Source organism: Coregonus lavaretus (genome assembly GCF_964263955.1).
Source record: "Coregonus lavaretus genome assembly, chromosome: 39".
NCBI classification, from domain to species: domain Eukaryota; kingdom Metazoa; phylum Chordata; class Actinopteri; order Salmoniformes; family Salmonidae; genus Coregonus; species Coregonus lavaretus.
In genome coordinates this window covers 1,709,831-1,723,125 of record NC_140026.1, presented here as the reverse complement: position 1 = coordinate 1,723,125, position 13,295 = coordinate 1,709,831, and the positions used below count along the sequence as shown (strand labels likewise).

The following is a 13,295-nucleotide window of genomic DNA, read 5'->3' as shown; positions in this document are numbered from 1 at the left end:
GAAGACACATCAGATGTTTATCTGGTCCAAGACCAAGTGAACGGCTTTTATTCATCTATTCTAGTTAAACATAGAATTATCTGACGGAGAACAATGTCCAAGGCTGCAACGTTTAATTATACAATAACCTACAATTTCTCCATTTAACCTACAAAGAACTAGCCTATGTAGATAGGGATATGCACTATAAGGTAGTAGATTGATATAACGTTAGAAAAGAGCCTGCACCGTTTCTTCTGCATCACGCTACAATAGACTGAACAGACGATAACGATGGTGCCCTTAAACTACAGTAAGATGCTGGTGTGACGTTGCTGGATCCCTGATTCTCTCTGTATGCACCATATCTTCACTGCCCAGCCCAGCGGCAGACAGACAGACAGACAGGCAGACAGGCAGACAGACAGACAGACAGGCAGACAGGCAGGCAGGCAGACAGACAGACAGGCAGACAGGCAGACAGGCAGGCAGACAGACATACAGACAGAGGAGGGCTGGACCGCTATTGGCTACGGTAAAACCGGCAAGTAGCATCAGCATCGTTGTGTTAACAAGAAACCGGGGAATCGCTTGGATTAGGCTACATCTCCTGGTCTGCCCGGCGTAACCTACCATAAGGGGACGTAGACTTGATCGATGAAGAGTCGTGATTATCGTTAACAGATGGACGGTTAGGCTGCTGTCGACCACTCTCTGGATCCCTTTTCATTTTACCAACATCCTGATGATGAGAACTTAAATAAAAAGATTCGGTAAAACCCGGGAGAAAGAACCGTTTGAGTCTGTGTGAATCCCATTAGTTGACGGTGGCCGCCATGTCTCTGAACAAGACTATCGAGCTGGAACATTTCGACGAACGGGACAAGGCTCGTCGTGGCCGGTCAACGCGCTCCGCTGGCGCTTCTACCGGCGGGGGGTCTGGTTCGAGAGGTAGCAGCCTGGTGCCGAGCCCCGCGCACAGCGCCAACTGTAGCTACTACCGAACGCGCACGCTGCAGACTCTCACCTCGGAGAAGCGCGCCAAGAAGGTCCGGTTCTACCGGAACGGGGACAGGTATTTCAAAGGGCTGGTGTATGCGGTGTCTAACGACAGGTGCCGGTCTTATGATGCGCTGCTGATGGAGCTGACCCGTTCCCTGGCGGACAACCTGCACCTGCCACAGGGCGTGCGCGCCATCTATACGGTGGACGGGACCAAGAAGATCACGTCTATGGATGAACTGGTGGAGGGTAAGGGTGTGTGTGTGTGTGTGTGTGTGTGTGTGTGTGTGTGTGTGTGTGTGTGTGTGTGTGTGTGTGTGTGTGTGTGTCCATCACATCTAAAAGTCTCACCTGAATTCGTATTTATCATTTATTTTCCCGCAGAATGAGACAAATTCCTCTGCTATATACAGTACCAGTCAAAGGTTTGGACACACCTACTCATTCAAGGGTTTTTATTTTATTTGTACTATTTTCTACATTGTAGAGTAATAGTGAAGACATCACAACTAAGAAATAACACACATGGAATCATGTAGTTACCAAAATATATTTTATATTTGAGATTCTTCAAAGTAGCCACCCTTTGCCTTGATGACAGCTTTGCACACTCTTGGCATTCTCTCAACCAGCTTAGTGAGGAATGCTTTCCCAACAGTCTTGAAGGAGTTCCCACATATGCTGAGCACTTGTTGGCTGCTTTTCCTTCACTCTGCGGTCCAACTCATCCCAAACCATCTCAATTGGGTTGAGGTCGGGTGATTGTGGAGGCGAGGTCATCTGATGCAGCACTCCAGCACTCATCACCCGTCTTGCTAAAAGAGCCCTTACACAGCCTGGAGGTGTGTTGGGTCATTGTCCTGTTGAAAAACAAATGATAGTGCCACTAAGCCCAAACCAGATGGGGTGGCGTATCGCTGGTTAAGTGTGCCTTGAATTCTAAATAAATCACAGACAGTGTCGCCGGTTTTTAAGTAATCTCCCGACATCCTTGGTACCTGAACAACCAGGCTGCATGCACCCCCCCCCCCCCCCCCCCCCACACACAAACACAGCCCCATGGGTAATCATGGAAAGTTCCCTGGAAATGGAAAAACATTGGCTACCGTTAATAGAACAGTCTTTTGTTCCATTAACGGTAGCTCTAGCCGGTGAACGTGAGGGAGCCAGTCAGAATGTAGAGTAGAGTACCGGTAAGTGCTGCTGTTACCGGGTCAATGAGGGGGTGGGGTTTAGAGAGCGACTGGCAGTATAGGTTAGATAAGGTTAGAATGATAATAGACTGACATGCCCTGTCTGGGTCTCAGTGTTAAGGCCACTCTGGCTGTATATCAATAGTCTAAAGAAGCCTCCTCCTCTCCTCTCCTCTCCTCTCCTCTCCTCTCTCCTCTCCTTCCTCTCAATAGTCTAAAGAAGCCTCCTCTCCTCTCCTCTCCTCTCCTCTCCTCTCCTCTCCTCTCCTCTCCTCTCCTCTCCTCTCCTCTCCTCTCCTCTCCTCTCCTCTCCTCTCCTCTCAATAGTCTAAAGAAGCCTCCTCCTCTCCTCTCCTCTCCTTCCTCTCAATAGCCTAAAGAAGCCTCCTCTCCTCTCCTCTCCTCTCCTCTCCTCTCCTCTCCTCTCCTCTCCTCTCCTCTCCTCTCCTTCCTCTCCTCTCCTCTCCTCTCCTCTCCTCTCCTCTCCTCTCCTCTCCTCTCCTCTCCTCTCCTCTCCTCTCCTCTCCTCTCCTCTCCTCTCCTCTCCTCTCCTCTCCTCTCCTTCCTCTCCTCTCCTCTCCTCTCCTCTCAGGTTTTGATAACACTGTGTTTGACCTTGGTACTGGGTGACATTGGAGGATAGATAGTGAATAAAACTCTGCCAGTGTAGAGTGTGTGTGTGTGTGTGCGTGTGTGTGCGTGGTGTGTGTGTTACAGTACAATTTGCATAAGGTAATGATAGAGCTAGTCCTGCACATTGGGTCATTTTTGCATAATCCTCTCCTGTCACTGTTCCCACAGGAACCTACGTTTAGTTTAATCAGACATTATGTTCTCTTCTTATTTTGGGTCATTTTAGAATAATTGCTTTATGACAAAAAATTGCCTCACCCCTTGAATTCCAGTGAACTTTTGGGTACATCTACTGAGACAGTTACTGATAAGGAGGAGGGGGCTTCTTTAGACTATTGAGATAGAGGAGGGGAGAGGAGAGGAGAGGAGGTGGGGAGAGGAGAGGAGGAGAGGAGAGGAGAGGAGAGGAGAGGAGAGGAGAGGAGAGGAGAGGAGAGGAGAGGAGAGGAGAGGAGAGGAGAGGAGAGGAGAGGAGAGGAGGTGGGGAGAGGAGAGGAGAGGAGGAGAGGAGGTGGGGAGAGGAAAGGAGGGGAGGGGGGGAGAGGAGAGGAGAAGGTGAGGAGAGGAGAGGAAGAGAGAAGAGGAGGGGGGAAGAGGAGGGGAGAGGAGGAGGGGAGAGGAGAGGAGGAGGGGAGAGGAGGAGGGAGGAGAGGAGAAGAGAGGGCAGGAGGAGAGGAGAGGAGAGGTGTGCAGATATTCCTTTTAAGGTAGCGGTGGTGTTGAACTACAGAGGTGAGCACTCCAAAGAGATGCAGTCCCCTCCTAAAACAGAGGTTGGTATGATAAATAGAAGTGATGAAGCCTGACCTGACATCAGAAATGGCACCCTCTCCCCTTTATAGTGCACTACTTTTGACCAGAGCCTTATGGGCCCTCGGTCAGTAGAGCACTATGTAGGGCACCATGTAGGGATGCAACCGTCTCTTCTGCTCTGATACACACGCTGTCTGCGGTGTGACCTCTGACCTCTGAGTTTGACATGCAATACTGCCTCACTGTATCACATGAAAGACGTCTAGTCATGTTCTGAAGAAATAGAGGTTGTCAAGAGTAATGGTATCCTAAAGTATTGAACTGGGACTGATGTATTCATGTTGGCTCTCCCTCCCGCCCGCCCTCCCGCCCTCCCGCCCGCCCTCCCTCCCTCCCTCCCTCCCTCCCTCCCTCCCCCCAGGTGAGTGTTACGTGTGTGCGTCCAACGAGCCCTATCGTAAACTGGACTACACCAAGATCAACAACCCAAACTGGAAACCTGGTGCTACCACTGGCACCTCTACCGGTTCCTCTACCGGTTCCTCTACTGCTACCTCCACCGGGACAAGGTCAGGGTCTGGTCCAGGCCCCAGCGGTCAACAGGTGGTCAGTCAGTCGGACCTTAGGGAACAGAGAGAGAGTAAAGACTTTATAAAGCCTAAGCTGGTCACAGTGATCCGCAGTGGAGTGAAGCCGAGGAAAGCAGTGAGGATCCTATTGAACAAGAAGACGGCACATTCCTTTGACCAGGTTCTGGAGGATATTACTGAAGCTATCAAACTGGACTCTGGTGCCGTGAAGAGACTTTATACACTGGACGGGAAGCAGGTAGGACAGAGAGGGAGTGTGTGTGTGTGTTCAGTGTGTGTGTGTTCAGTGTGTGTGTGTGTTCAGTGTGTGTGTTCAGTGTGTGTGTGTTCAGAGACAGAGAGATGTATTTATCTGTGTCAATAAGCATTAGAGACAGGATAGATGTATTTATCTGTGTCAGTAAGCATTAGAGAGAGACAGAGAGACAGATAGATGTATTTATCTGTGTCAATAAGCATTAGAGAGAGACAGAGAAATGTATTTATTTGTGTCAATAAGCATTATAGAGAAACAGGGAGATGTATTTATTTGTGTCAAAAAGCATTATAGAGAGACAGAGAGATGTATTTATCTGTGTCAATAAGCATTAGAGAGAGACAGAGAGATGTATTTATCTGTGTCAATAAGCATTAGAGACAGGATAGATGTATTTATCTGTGTCAATAAGCATTCGAGAGAGACAGAGAGATGTATTTATCTGTGTCAATAAGCATTAGAGACATGATAGATGTATTTATTTGTGTCAATAAGCATTATAGAGAGACAGAGATGTATTTATCTGTGTCAATAAGCATTAGAAAGAGACAGAGAGATGTATTTATCTGTGTCAATAAGCATTAGAGACAGGATAGATGTATTTATCTGTGTCAATAAGCATTAGAGAGAGACAGAGAGATGTATTTATCTGTGTCAATAAGCATTATAGAGAGACAGAGAGATGTATTTATCTGTGTCAATAAGCATTAGAGAGAGACAGAGAGATGTATTTATCTGTGTCAATAAGCATTAGAGAGAGACAGAGAGATGTATTTATCTGTGTCAATAAGCATTAGAGAGAGACAGAGAGATGTATTTATCTGTGTCAATAAGCATTATAGAGAGACAGAGAGATGTATTTATCTGTGTCAATAAGCATTATAGAGAGACAGTGAGACAGATAGATGTATTTATCTGTGTCAGTAATCATTATAGAGAGACAGAGAGATGTATTTATCTGTGTCAATAAGCATTATAGAGAGACAGAGAGACAGATGTATTTATCTGTGTCAATAAGCATGAGAGAGAGACAGAGAAATGTATTTATTTGTGTCAATAAGCATTATAAAGAAACAGGGAGATGTATTTACTTGTGTCAATAAGCATTATAGAGAGACAGAGAGATGTATTTATCGGTGTCAATAAGCATTAGAGAGAGACAGAGAGATGTATTTATCTGTGTCAATAAGCATTAGAGAGAGACAGAGAGATGTATTTATCTGTGTCAATAAGCATTATAGAGAGACAGAGAGATGTATTTATCTGTGTCAATAAGCATTATAGAGAGACAGAGAGACATATGTATTTATCTGTGTCAATAAGCATTAGAGAGAGACAGAGAAATGTATTTATTTGTGTCAATAAGCATTATAGAGAAACAGGGAGATGTATTTACTTGTGTCAATAAGCATTATAGAGAGACAGAGAGATGTATTTATCGGTGTCAATAAGCATTAGAGAGAGACAGAGAGATGTATTTATCTGTGTCAATAAGCATTAGAGAGAGACAGAGAGATGTATTTATCTGTGTCAATAAGCATTAGAGAGAGACAGAGAGATGTATTTATCTGTGTCAATAAGCATTAGAGAGAGACAGAGAGATGTATTTATCTGTGTCAATAAGCATTAGAGAGAGACAGAGAGATGTATTTATCTGTGTCAGTAAGCATTAGAGAGAGACAGAGAGATGTATTTATCTGTGTCAATAAGCATTATAGAGAGACAGAGAGATGTATTTATCTGTGTCAATAAGCATTAGAGAGATAGAGAAACAGAGAGATGTATTTATCTGTGTCAATAAGCATTATAGAGAGACAGAGAGATGTATTTATCTGTGTCAATAAGCATTATAGAGAGACAGAGAGATGTATTTATCTGTGTCAATAAGCATTAGAGAGAGACAGAGAGATGTATTTATCTGTGTCAGTAAGCATTATAGAGAGACGGAGAGATGTATTTATCTGTGTCAATAAGCATTATAGAGAGACAGAGAGATGTATTTATCTGTGTCAATAAGCATTAGAGACAGGATAGATGTATTTATCTGTGTCAATAAGCATGAGAGAGAGACAGAGAGATGTATTTATCTGTGTCAATAAGCATTAGAGAGAGACAGAGAGATGTATTTATCTGTTTCAATAAGCATTATAGAGAGACAGAGAGATGTATTTATCTGTGTCAATAAGCATTAGAGAGAGACAGAGAGATGTATTTATCTGTTTCAATAAGCATTAGAGACAGAGAGATGTATTTATCTGTGTCAGTAAGCATTATAGAGAGACAGAGAGACAGATAGATGTATTTATCTGTGTCAATAAGCATGAGAGAGAGACAGAGAGATGTATTCATCTGTGTCAATACGCATTAGAGAGAGACGGAGAGATGTATTTATCTGTGTCAATAAGCATTATAGAGAGACAGAGAGATGTATTTATCTGTGTCAATAAGCATTAGAGACAGGATAGATGTATGTATCTGTGTCAATAAGCATTAGAGAGAGACAGAGAGATGTATTTATCTGTGTCAATAAGCATTAGAGACAGGATAGATGTATTTATCTGTGTCAATAAGCATTAGAGAGAGACAGAGAGATGTATTTATCTGTGTCAATAAGCATTAGAGAGAGACAGAGAGATGTATGTATCTGTGTCAATAAGCATGAGAGAGAGACAGAGAGATGTATTTATCTGTGTCAGTAAGCATTATAGAGAGACAGAGAGACAGAGAGATGTATTTATCTGTGTCAATACGCATTAGAGAGAGATGGAGAGACAGAGAAATGTATTTATCTGTGTCAATTAGAATTAGAGCGAGACAGAGAGATGTATTTATCTGTGTCAATAAGCATTAGAGAGAGACAGGGATATGTATTTATCTGTGTCAATAAGCATTATATATAGACAGAGATATGTATTTATCTGTGTCAATAAGCATTAGAGAGAGACAGAGAGATGTATTTATCTGTGTCAATAAGCATTATAGAGAGACAGAGAGATGTATTTATCTGTGTCAATAAGCATTAGAGAGAGACAGAGAGATGTATTTATCTGTGTCAATAAGCATTAGAGAGAGACAGAGAGATGTATTTATCTGTGTCAATAAGCATTATAGAGAGACAGAGAGATGTATTTATTTGTGTCAATAAGCATTATAGAGAGACAGAGAGATGTATTTATCTGTGTCAATAAGCATTAGAGAGAGACAGAGATATGTATTTATCTGTGTCAATAAGCATTATATATAGACAGAGAGATGTATTTATCTGTGTCAATAAGCATTAGAGAGAGACAGAGAGATGTATTTATCTGTGTCAATAAGCATTATAGAGAGACAGAGAGATGTAGTTATCTCTTTCACAACACGTGTTGGAACCAAAATTATTTTCCAATCGTTTTGGTCTAAACAGAACCATTATTTCAGTTCCACGGTTCCGACCAGCAAAATAAAGTTCTGAACCGGTTCAACCCAAAGAGTATCGTTCCTTTCTGTTCCTTATTAAAACTCTGAAATCAATTTTGTTTTACATTTAGCTTGACGTTAAATTACTTCACCAATGGATAGAGGAGCTTGCTATGGATCGGGCAAGCTACACTGTACACAGTACCAGTCAAATAATATATAAATATTAGGACGAGCAATGATGGAGTCCAGAGTATAAATACAGTATATATACAGTACCAGTCAAAAGTTTTAGAACACCTACTCATTCCAGGGTTTTTCTTTATTTTTACTATTTTCTACATTTTAGAATAATAGTGAAGACATCAAAACTATGAAATAACACATATGGAATCATGTAGGAACCAAAAAAGGGTTAAACAAATCAAAATATATTTTATATTTGAGGTTCTTCAAAGTAGCCACCCGTTGCCTTGATGACAGCTTTGCACACTCTTGGCATTCTCTCAACCAGCTTCATGAGGTAGTCACCTGGAATGCATTTCAATTAACATGTGTGCCTTCTTAAATGTTAATTTGAAACTACAAGTGTAATGGCTGTGCTCAAACAGAGAAACAGATCCCAATCAAAGGTGTTATTACGTGCTCCACTAAGGCAGTTATTTATCTTATAAGTTGTCCTTGCGGTAAATATTATGTGGGTAAAACAAAGTGCAAATTAAAAGTACGAATCTCGGAGCATCGTAGCACCATTAGGTGCAAAAACTCGACACACCCAGTCGCTGCCCACTTTTTGGAAGCGAACAACTCGATTTCGTCCCTACGTTATATCGGCATCGAACATGTCACCCTCCCTAGGAGAGGGGGTGACCTCAATAACTTATCGTTTAAACGAGAGGCTGCCTGGATCTTTAATTTAAAGACCCTTGTTCCCTTCGGTCTCAACGTAGACTTTGATCTGAAGCCATTCTTGTGATTATTGTGATTTTGCTATTCATTGTAAATGTTTGTGGGCCGATGTAGCCAAGTTGTATCTATGATCGTATGCTATCTATTCATGTTTTTTGTATGTTCTGTTTATCTGTGAATTAACCAATGCTATCGGGCCACACCCGGCCATGATTACAGACACCTGTGTGTGTGTCCTTTGACACTATATAAACTAGTGACCCGCAGTGTTTGTCATTATACCCTGATGAAGACAGCTTGTCTGTCCAAACGTTGGTTATTAGGTTATTGCATCTGAGCTCCTAGAGTGAGTATCTCCTTTTCTTTTTCAACTAGGGGCAGGTAGCACAGCAGGCAGGTAGCACAGCAGACAGGTAGCACAGCAGGCAGGTAGCACAGCAGGCAGGTAGCACAGCAGGCAGGTAGCACAGCAGACAGGTAGCACAGCAGACAGGTAGCACAGCAGGCAGGTAGCACAGCAGGCAGGTAGCACAGCAGGCAGGTAGCACAGCAGGCAGGTAGCACAGCAGACAGGTAGCACAGCAGGCAGGTAGCACAGCAGGCAGGTAGCACAGCAGGCAGGTAGCACAGCAGACAGGTAGCACAGCAGGCAGGTAGCACAGCAGGCAGGTAGCACAGCAGGCAGGTAGCACAGCAGACAGGTAGCACAGCAGGCAGGTAGCACAGCAGGCAGGTAGCAAAGCAGGCAGGTAGCACAGCAGGCAGGTAGCACAGCAGACAGGTAGCACAGCAGGCAGGTAGCACAGCAGGCAGGTAGCACAGCAGACAGGTAGCACAGCAGGCAGGTAGCACAGCAGGCAGGTAGCACAGCAGGCAGGTAGAACAGCAGACAGGTAGCACAGCAGGCAGGTAGCACAGCAGGCAGATAGCACAGCAGACAGGTAGCACAGCAGACAGGTAGCACAGCAGACAGGTAGCACAGCAGGCAGGTAGCACAGCAGGCAGGTAGCACAGCAGGCAGGTAGCACAGCAGGCAGGTAGCACAGCAGGCAGGTAGCACAGCAGGCAGGTAGAACAGCAGACAGGTAGCACAGCAGGCAGGTAGCACAGCAGGCAGGTAGCACAGCAGACAGGTAGCACAGCAGACAGGTAGCACAGCAGACAGGTAGCACAGCAGGCAGGTAGCACAGCAGGCAGGTAGCAAAGCAGGCAGGTAGCACAGCAGGCAGGTAGCACAGCAGACAGGTAGCACAGCAGGCAGGTAGCACAGCAGGCAGGTAGCACAGCAGACAGGTAGCACAGCAGGCAGGTAGCACAGCAGGCAGGTAGCACAGCAGACAGGTAGCACAGCAGACAGGCTGGAATACGTTTCTGAGTGACAGTGAGGCGCTTTGTTGTGTTTTTTTGTGGGACTGGAAAAAAAATGCCCCTAACATAAAATAAAGTTATTAACCGGTTCCCATGCTTTTAAAATAACGGTTCTGTTCCGGAACAGTATAGATCACTTTCGTTCTCGGTTCTGGTTCTGTTAATCGAAAAATGACGTTCTTTTAAGGTTTTCTGTTCTGTTCCCTGAACCGGTTCCCACCCCTGATACTAACATTAAAATGGGCTGAGAGACTTAATAGTACAGTGGCTTGCGAAAGTATTCACCCCCCCCCCCCCTTGGCATTTTTCCTATTTTGTTGCCTTACAACCTGGAATTAAAATAGATTTTGGGGGGGTTTGTATCATTTGATTTACACAACATGCCTACCGCTTTGAAGATGCAAAATATTTTTTGGGGTGAAACAAACAAGAAATAAATAATAAAACTTGAGCGTGCATAACTATTCACCCCCCCAAAATCAATACTTTGTAGAGCCACCTTTTGCAGCAATTACAGCTGAAAGTATCTTGGGGTATGTCTCTATAAGCTTGGCACATTTAGCCACTGGGATTTTTGCCCATTCTTCAAGGCAAAACTGCTCCAGCTCCTTCAAGTTGGATGGGTTCCGCTGGTGTACAGCAATCTTTAAGTCATACCACAGATTCTCAATTGGATTGAGGTCTGGGCTTTGACTAGGCCATTCCAAGACATTTAAATGTTTTCCCTTAAACCACTCGAGTGTTGCTTTAGCAGTATGCTTAGGGTCATTGTCCTGCTGGAAGGTGAACCTCCGTCCCAGTCTCAAATCTCTGGAAGACTGAAACAGGTTTCCCTCCAGAATTTCCCTGTATTTAGCGCCATCCATCATTCCTTAAATTCTGACCAGTTTCCCTGTCCCTGCCGATGAAAAGCATCCCCACAGCATGATGCTGCCACCACCATGCGTCACTGTGGAGATGGTGTTCTCGGGGTGATGAGAGGTGTTGGGTTTGCACCAGACATAGCGTTTTTTTTATGGCCAAAAAGCTCAATTTTAGTCTCATCTGACCAGAGTACCTTCTTCCATATGTTTGGGGAGTCTCCCACATGCCTTATGGTGAACACCAAACGTGTTTGCTTATTTTTTTCTTTAAGCAATGGCTTTTTTCTGGCCACTCTTCTGTAAAGCCCAGCTCTGTGGAGTGTACGGCTTAAAGTGGTCCTATGGACAGATACTCCAATCTCCGCTGTGGAGCTTTGCAGCTCCTTCAGGGTTATCTTTGGTCTCTTTGTTGCCTCTCTGATTAATGCCCTCCTTGCCTGGTCCGTGAGTTTTGGTGGGCGGCCCTCTCTTGGCAGGTTTGTTGTGGTGCCATATTCTTTACATTTTTAAATAATGGATTTAATGCTGAGCCGTGGGATGTTCAAAGTTTCTGATATTTTTTTATAACCCAACCCTGATCTGTACTTCTGCACAACTTTGTCCCTGACCTGTTTGGAGAGCTCCTTGGTCTTCATGGTGCCGCTTGCTTGGTGGTGCCCCTTGCTTAGTGGTGTTACAGACTCTGGGGCCTTTCAGAACAGGTGTATATATACTGAGATCATGTGACACTTAGATTGCACACAGGTGAACTTTATTTAACTAATTATGTGACTTCTGAAGGTAATTGGTTGCACCAGATCTTATTTAGGGGCGTCATAGTAAAGGGGGTGGATACATATGCACGCACCACCTTTCCATTATTTATTTTTTTGAATATTTTTAAACAAGTTATTTTTTTCATTTAACTTCACCAATTTGGACTATTTTGTGTATGTCCATTATATGAAGTCCAAATACAAATCTATTTAAATTGCAGGTTGTAATGCAACAAAATAGGAAAAACGCCAAGGGGGATGAATACTTTTGCAAGGCACTGTAGTTCTTGCTGAAGAAGACGAAGAAGTGTTCTGGGCCCCTTTCAGTTTGTTCATCCACCTTACAGCAATCTAGCAGTCATACTGATGAGTCATACAGAGGAGAGAAGAAAGAACAGGAGAGAGAGGAGAGAGGGCAGAACAGGAGAGAGAGGAGAGAGAGCAGAACAGGAGAGAGAGGAGAGAGAGGGCAGAACAGGAGAGAGAGGAGAGAGGGCAGAACAGGAGAGAGAGGAGAGAGGGCAGAACAGGAGAGAGAGGAGAGAGAGCAGAACAGGAGAGAGAGGAGAGAGAGCAGAACAGGAGAGAGAGGAGAGAGAGCAGAACTGGAGAGAGAGGAGAGAGCAGAACAGGAGAGAGAGGAGAGAGCAGAACAGGAGAGAGAGGAGAGAGCAGAACAGGAGAGAGAGGAGAGAGAGCAGGAGAGGAGAGAGAGGAGAGAGAGCAGAACAGGAGAGAGAGGAGAGAGAGCAGAACAGGAGAGAGAGGAGAGAGCAGAACAGGAGAGAGAGGAGAGAGAGCAGAACAGGAGAGAGAGGAGAGAGGGCAGAACAGGAGAGAGAGGAGAGAGCAGAACAGGAGAGAGAGGAGAGAGCAGAACAGGAGAGAGAGGAGAGAGAGCAGGAGAGGAGAGAGAGGAGAGAGAGCAGAACAGGAGAGAGAGGAGAGAGAGCAGAACAGGAGAGAGAGGAGAGAGCAGAACAGGAGAGAGAGGAGAGAGAGCAGAACAGGAGAGAGAGGAGAGAGCAGAACAGGAGAGAGAGGAGAGAGAGCAGAACAGGAGAGAGAGGAGAGAGCAGAAGAGGGGAGAGGGCGGGAGAGGAGAGAGAGGAGAAGGTGGGAGTAGAAAAGAGAGGGAGGGGGAGAGGAGAGAGAGGGAGGGAGGGAGGGAGGGAGGGGTAGAGGAGAGGAGAGGAGAGAGAGGTGGTTTGAGGAAAGAGAGGGAGGGAGGGCGGGAGGGGTAGCGGAGGGGAGAGATTCATTTGTATGCTGCAGGGCTCCTACTGCAGGGCTCCTACTGCAGGGCTCCTACTGCAGGGCTCCTACTGCAGGGCTCCTACTGCAGGGCTTCTACTGCAGGGCTCCTACTGCAGGGCTTCTACTGCAGGGCTCCTACTGCAGGGCTTCTACTGCAGGGCTCCTACTGCAGGGCTCCTACTGCAGGGCTCCTACTGCAGGGCTTCTACTGCAGGGCTCCTACTGCAGGGCTCCTACTGCAGGGCTCCTACTGCAGGGCTCCTACTGCAGGGCTCCTCCTCCTACTGCAGGGCTCCTACTGCAGGGCTCCTCCTCCTACTGCAGGGCTTCTACTGCAG

General features: G+C 45.3%; 1 protein-coding gene across 1 annotated transcript in view; it reads left to right on the top strand.

Annotated features, from left to right (window-relative positions):
- Positions 1-815: 815 nt before the first annotated feature.
- LOC311112635 (serine/threonine-protein kinase DCLK2-like) overlaps positions 816-13,295 on the top strand; it is a gene marked incomplete at both ends in the record, with an annotated part of 26,542 nt that continues 14,062 nt past the window's right edge. The window contains 3 exons of the mRNA XM_084155781.1: positions 816-1,230; positions 3,982-4,388; positions 13,018-13,295. The exon at positions 13,018-13,295 is cut by the window's right edge and continues 608 nt beyond it. Coding sequence (XP_084011907.1) covers positions 816-1,230; positions 3,982-4,388; positions 13,018-13,295 — 1,100 coding nt within the window. The remainder of the gene's footprint in view (positions 1,231-3,981; positions 4,389-13,017) is intronic.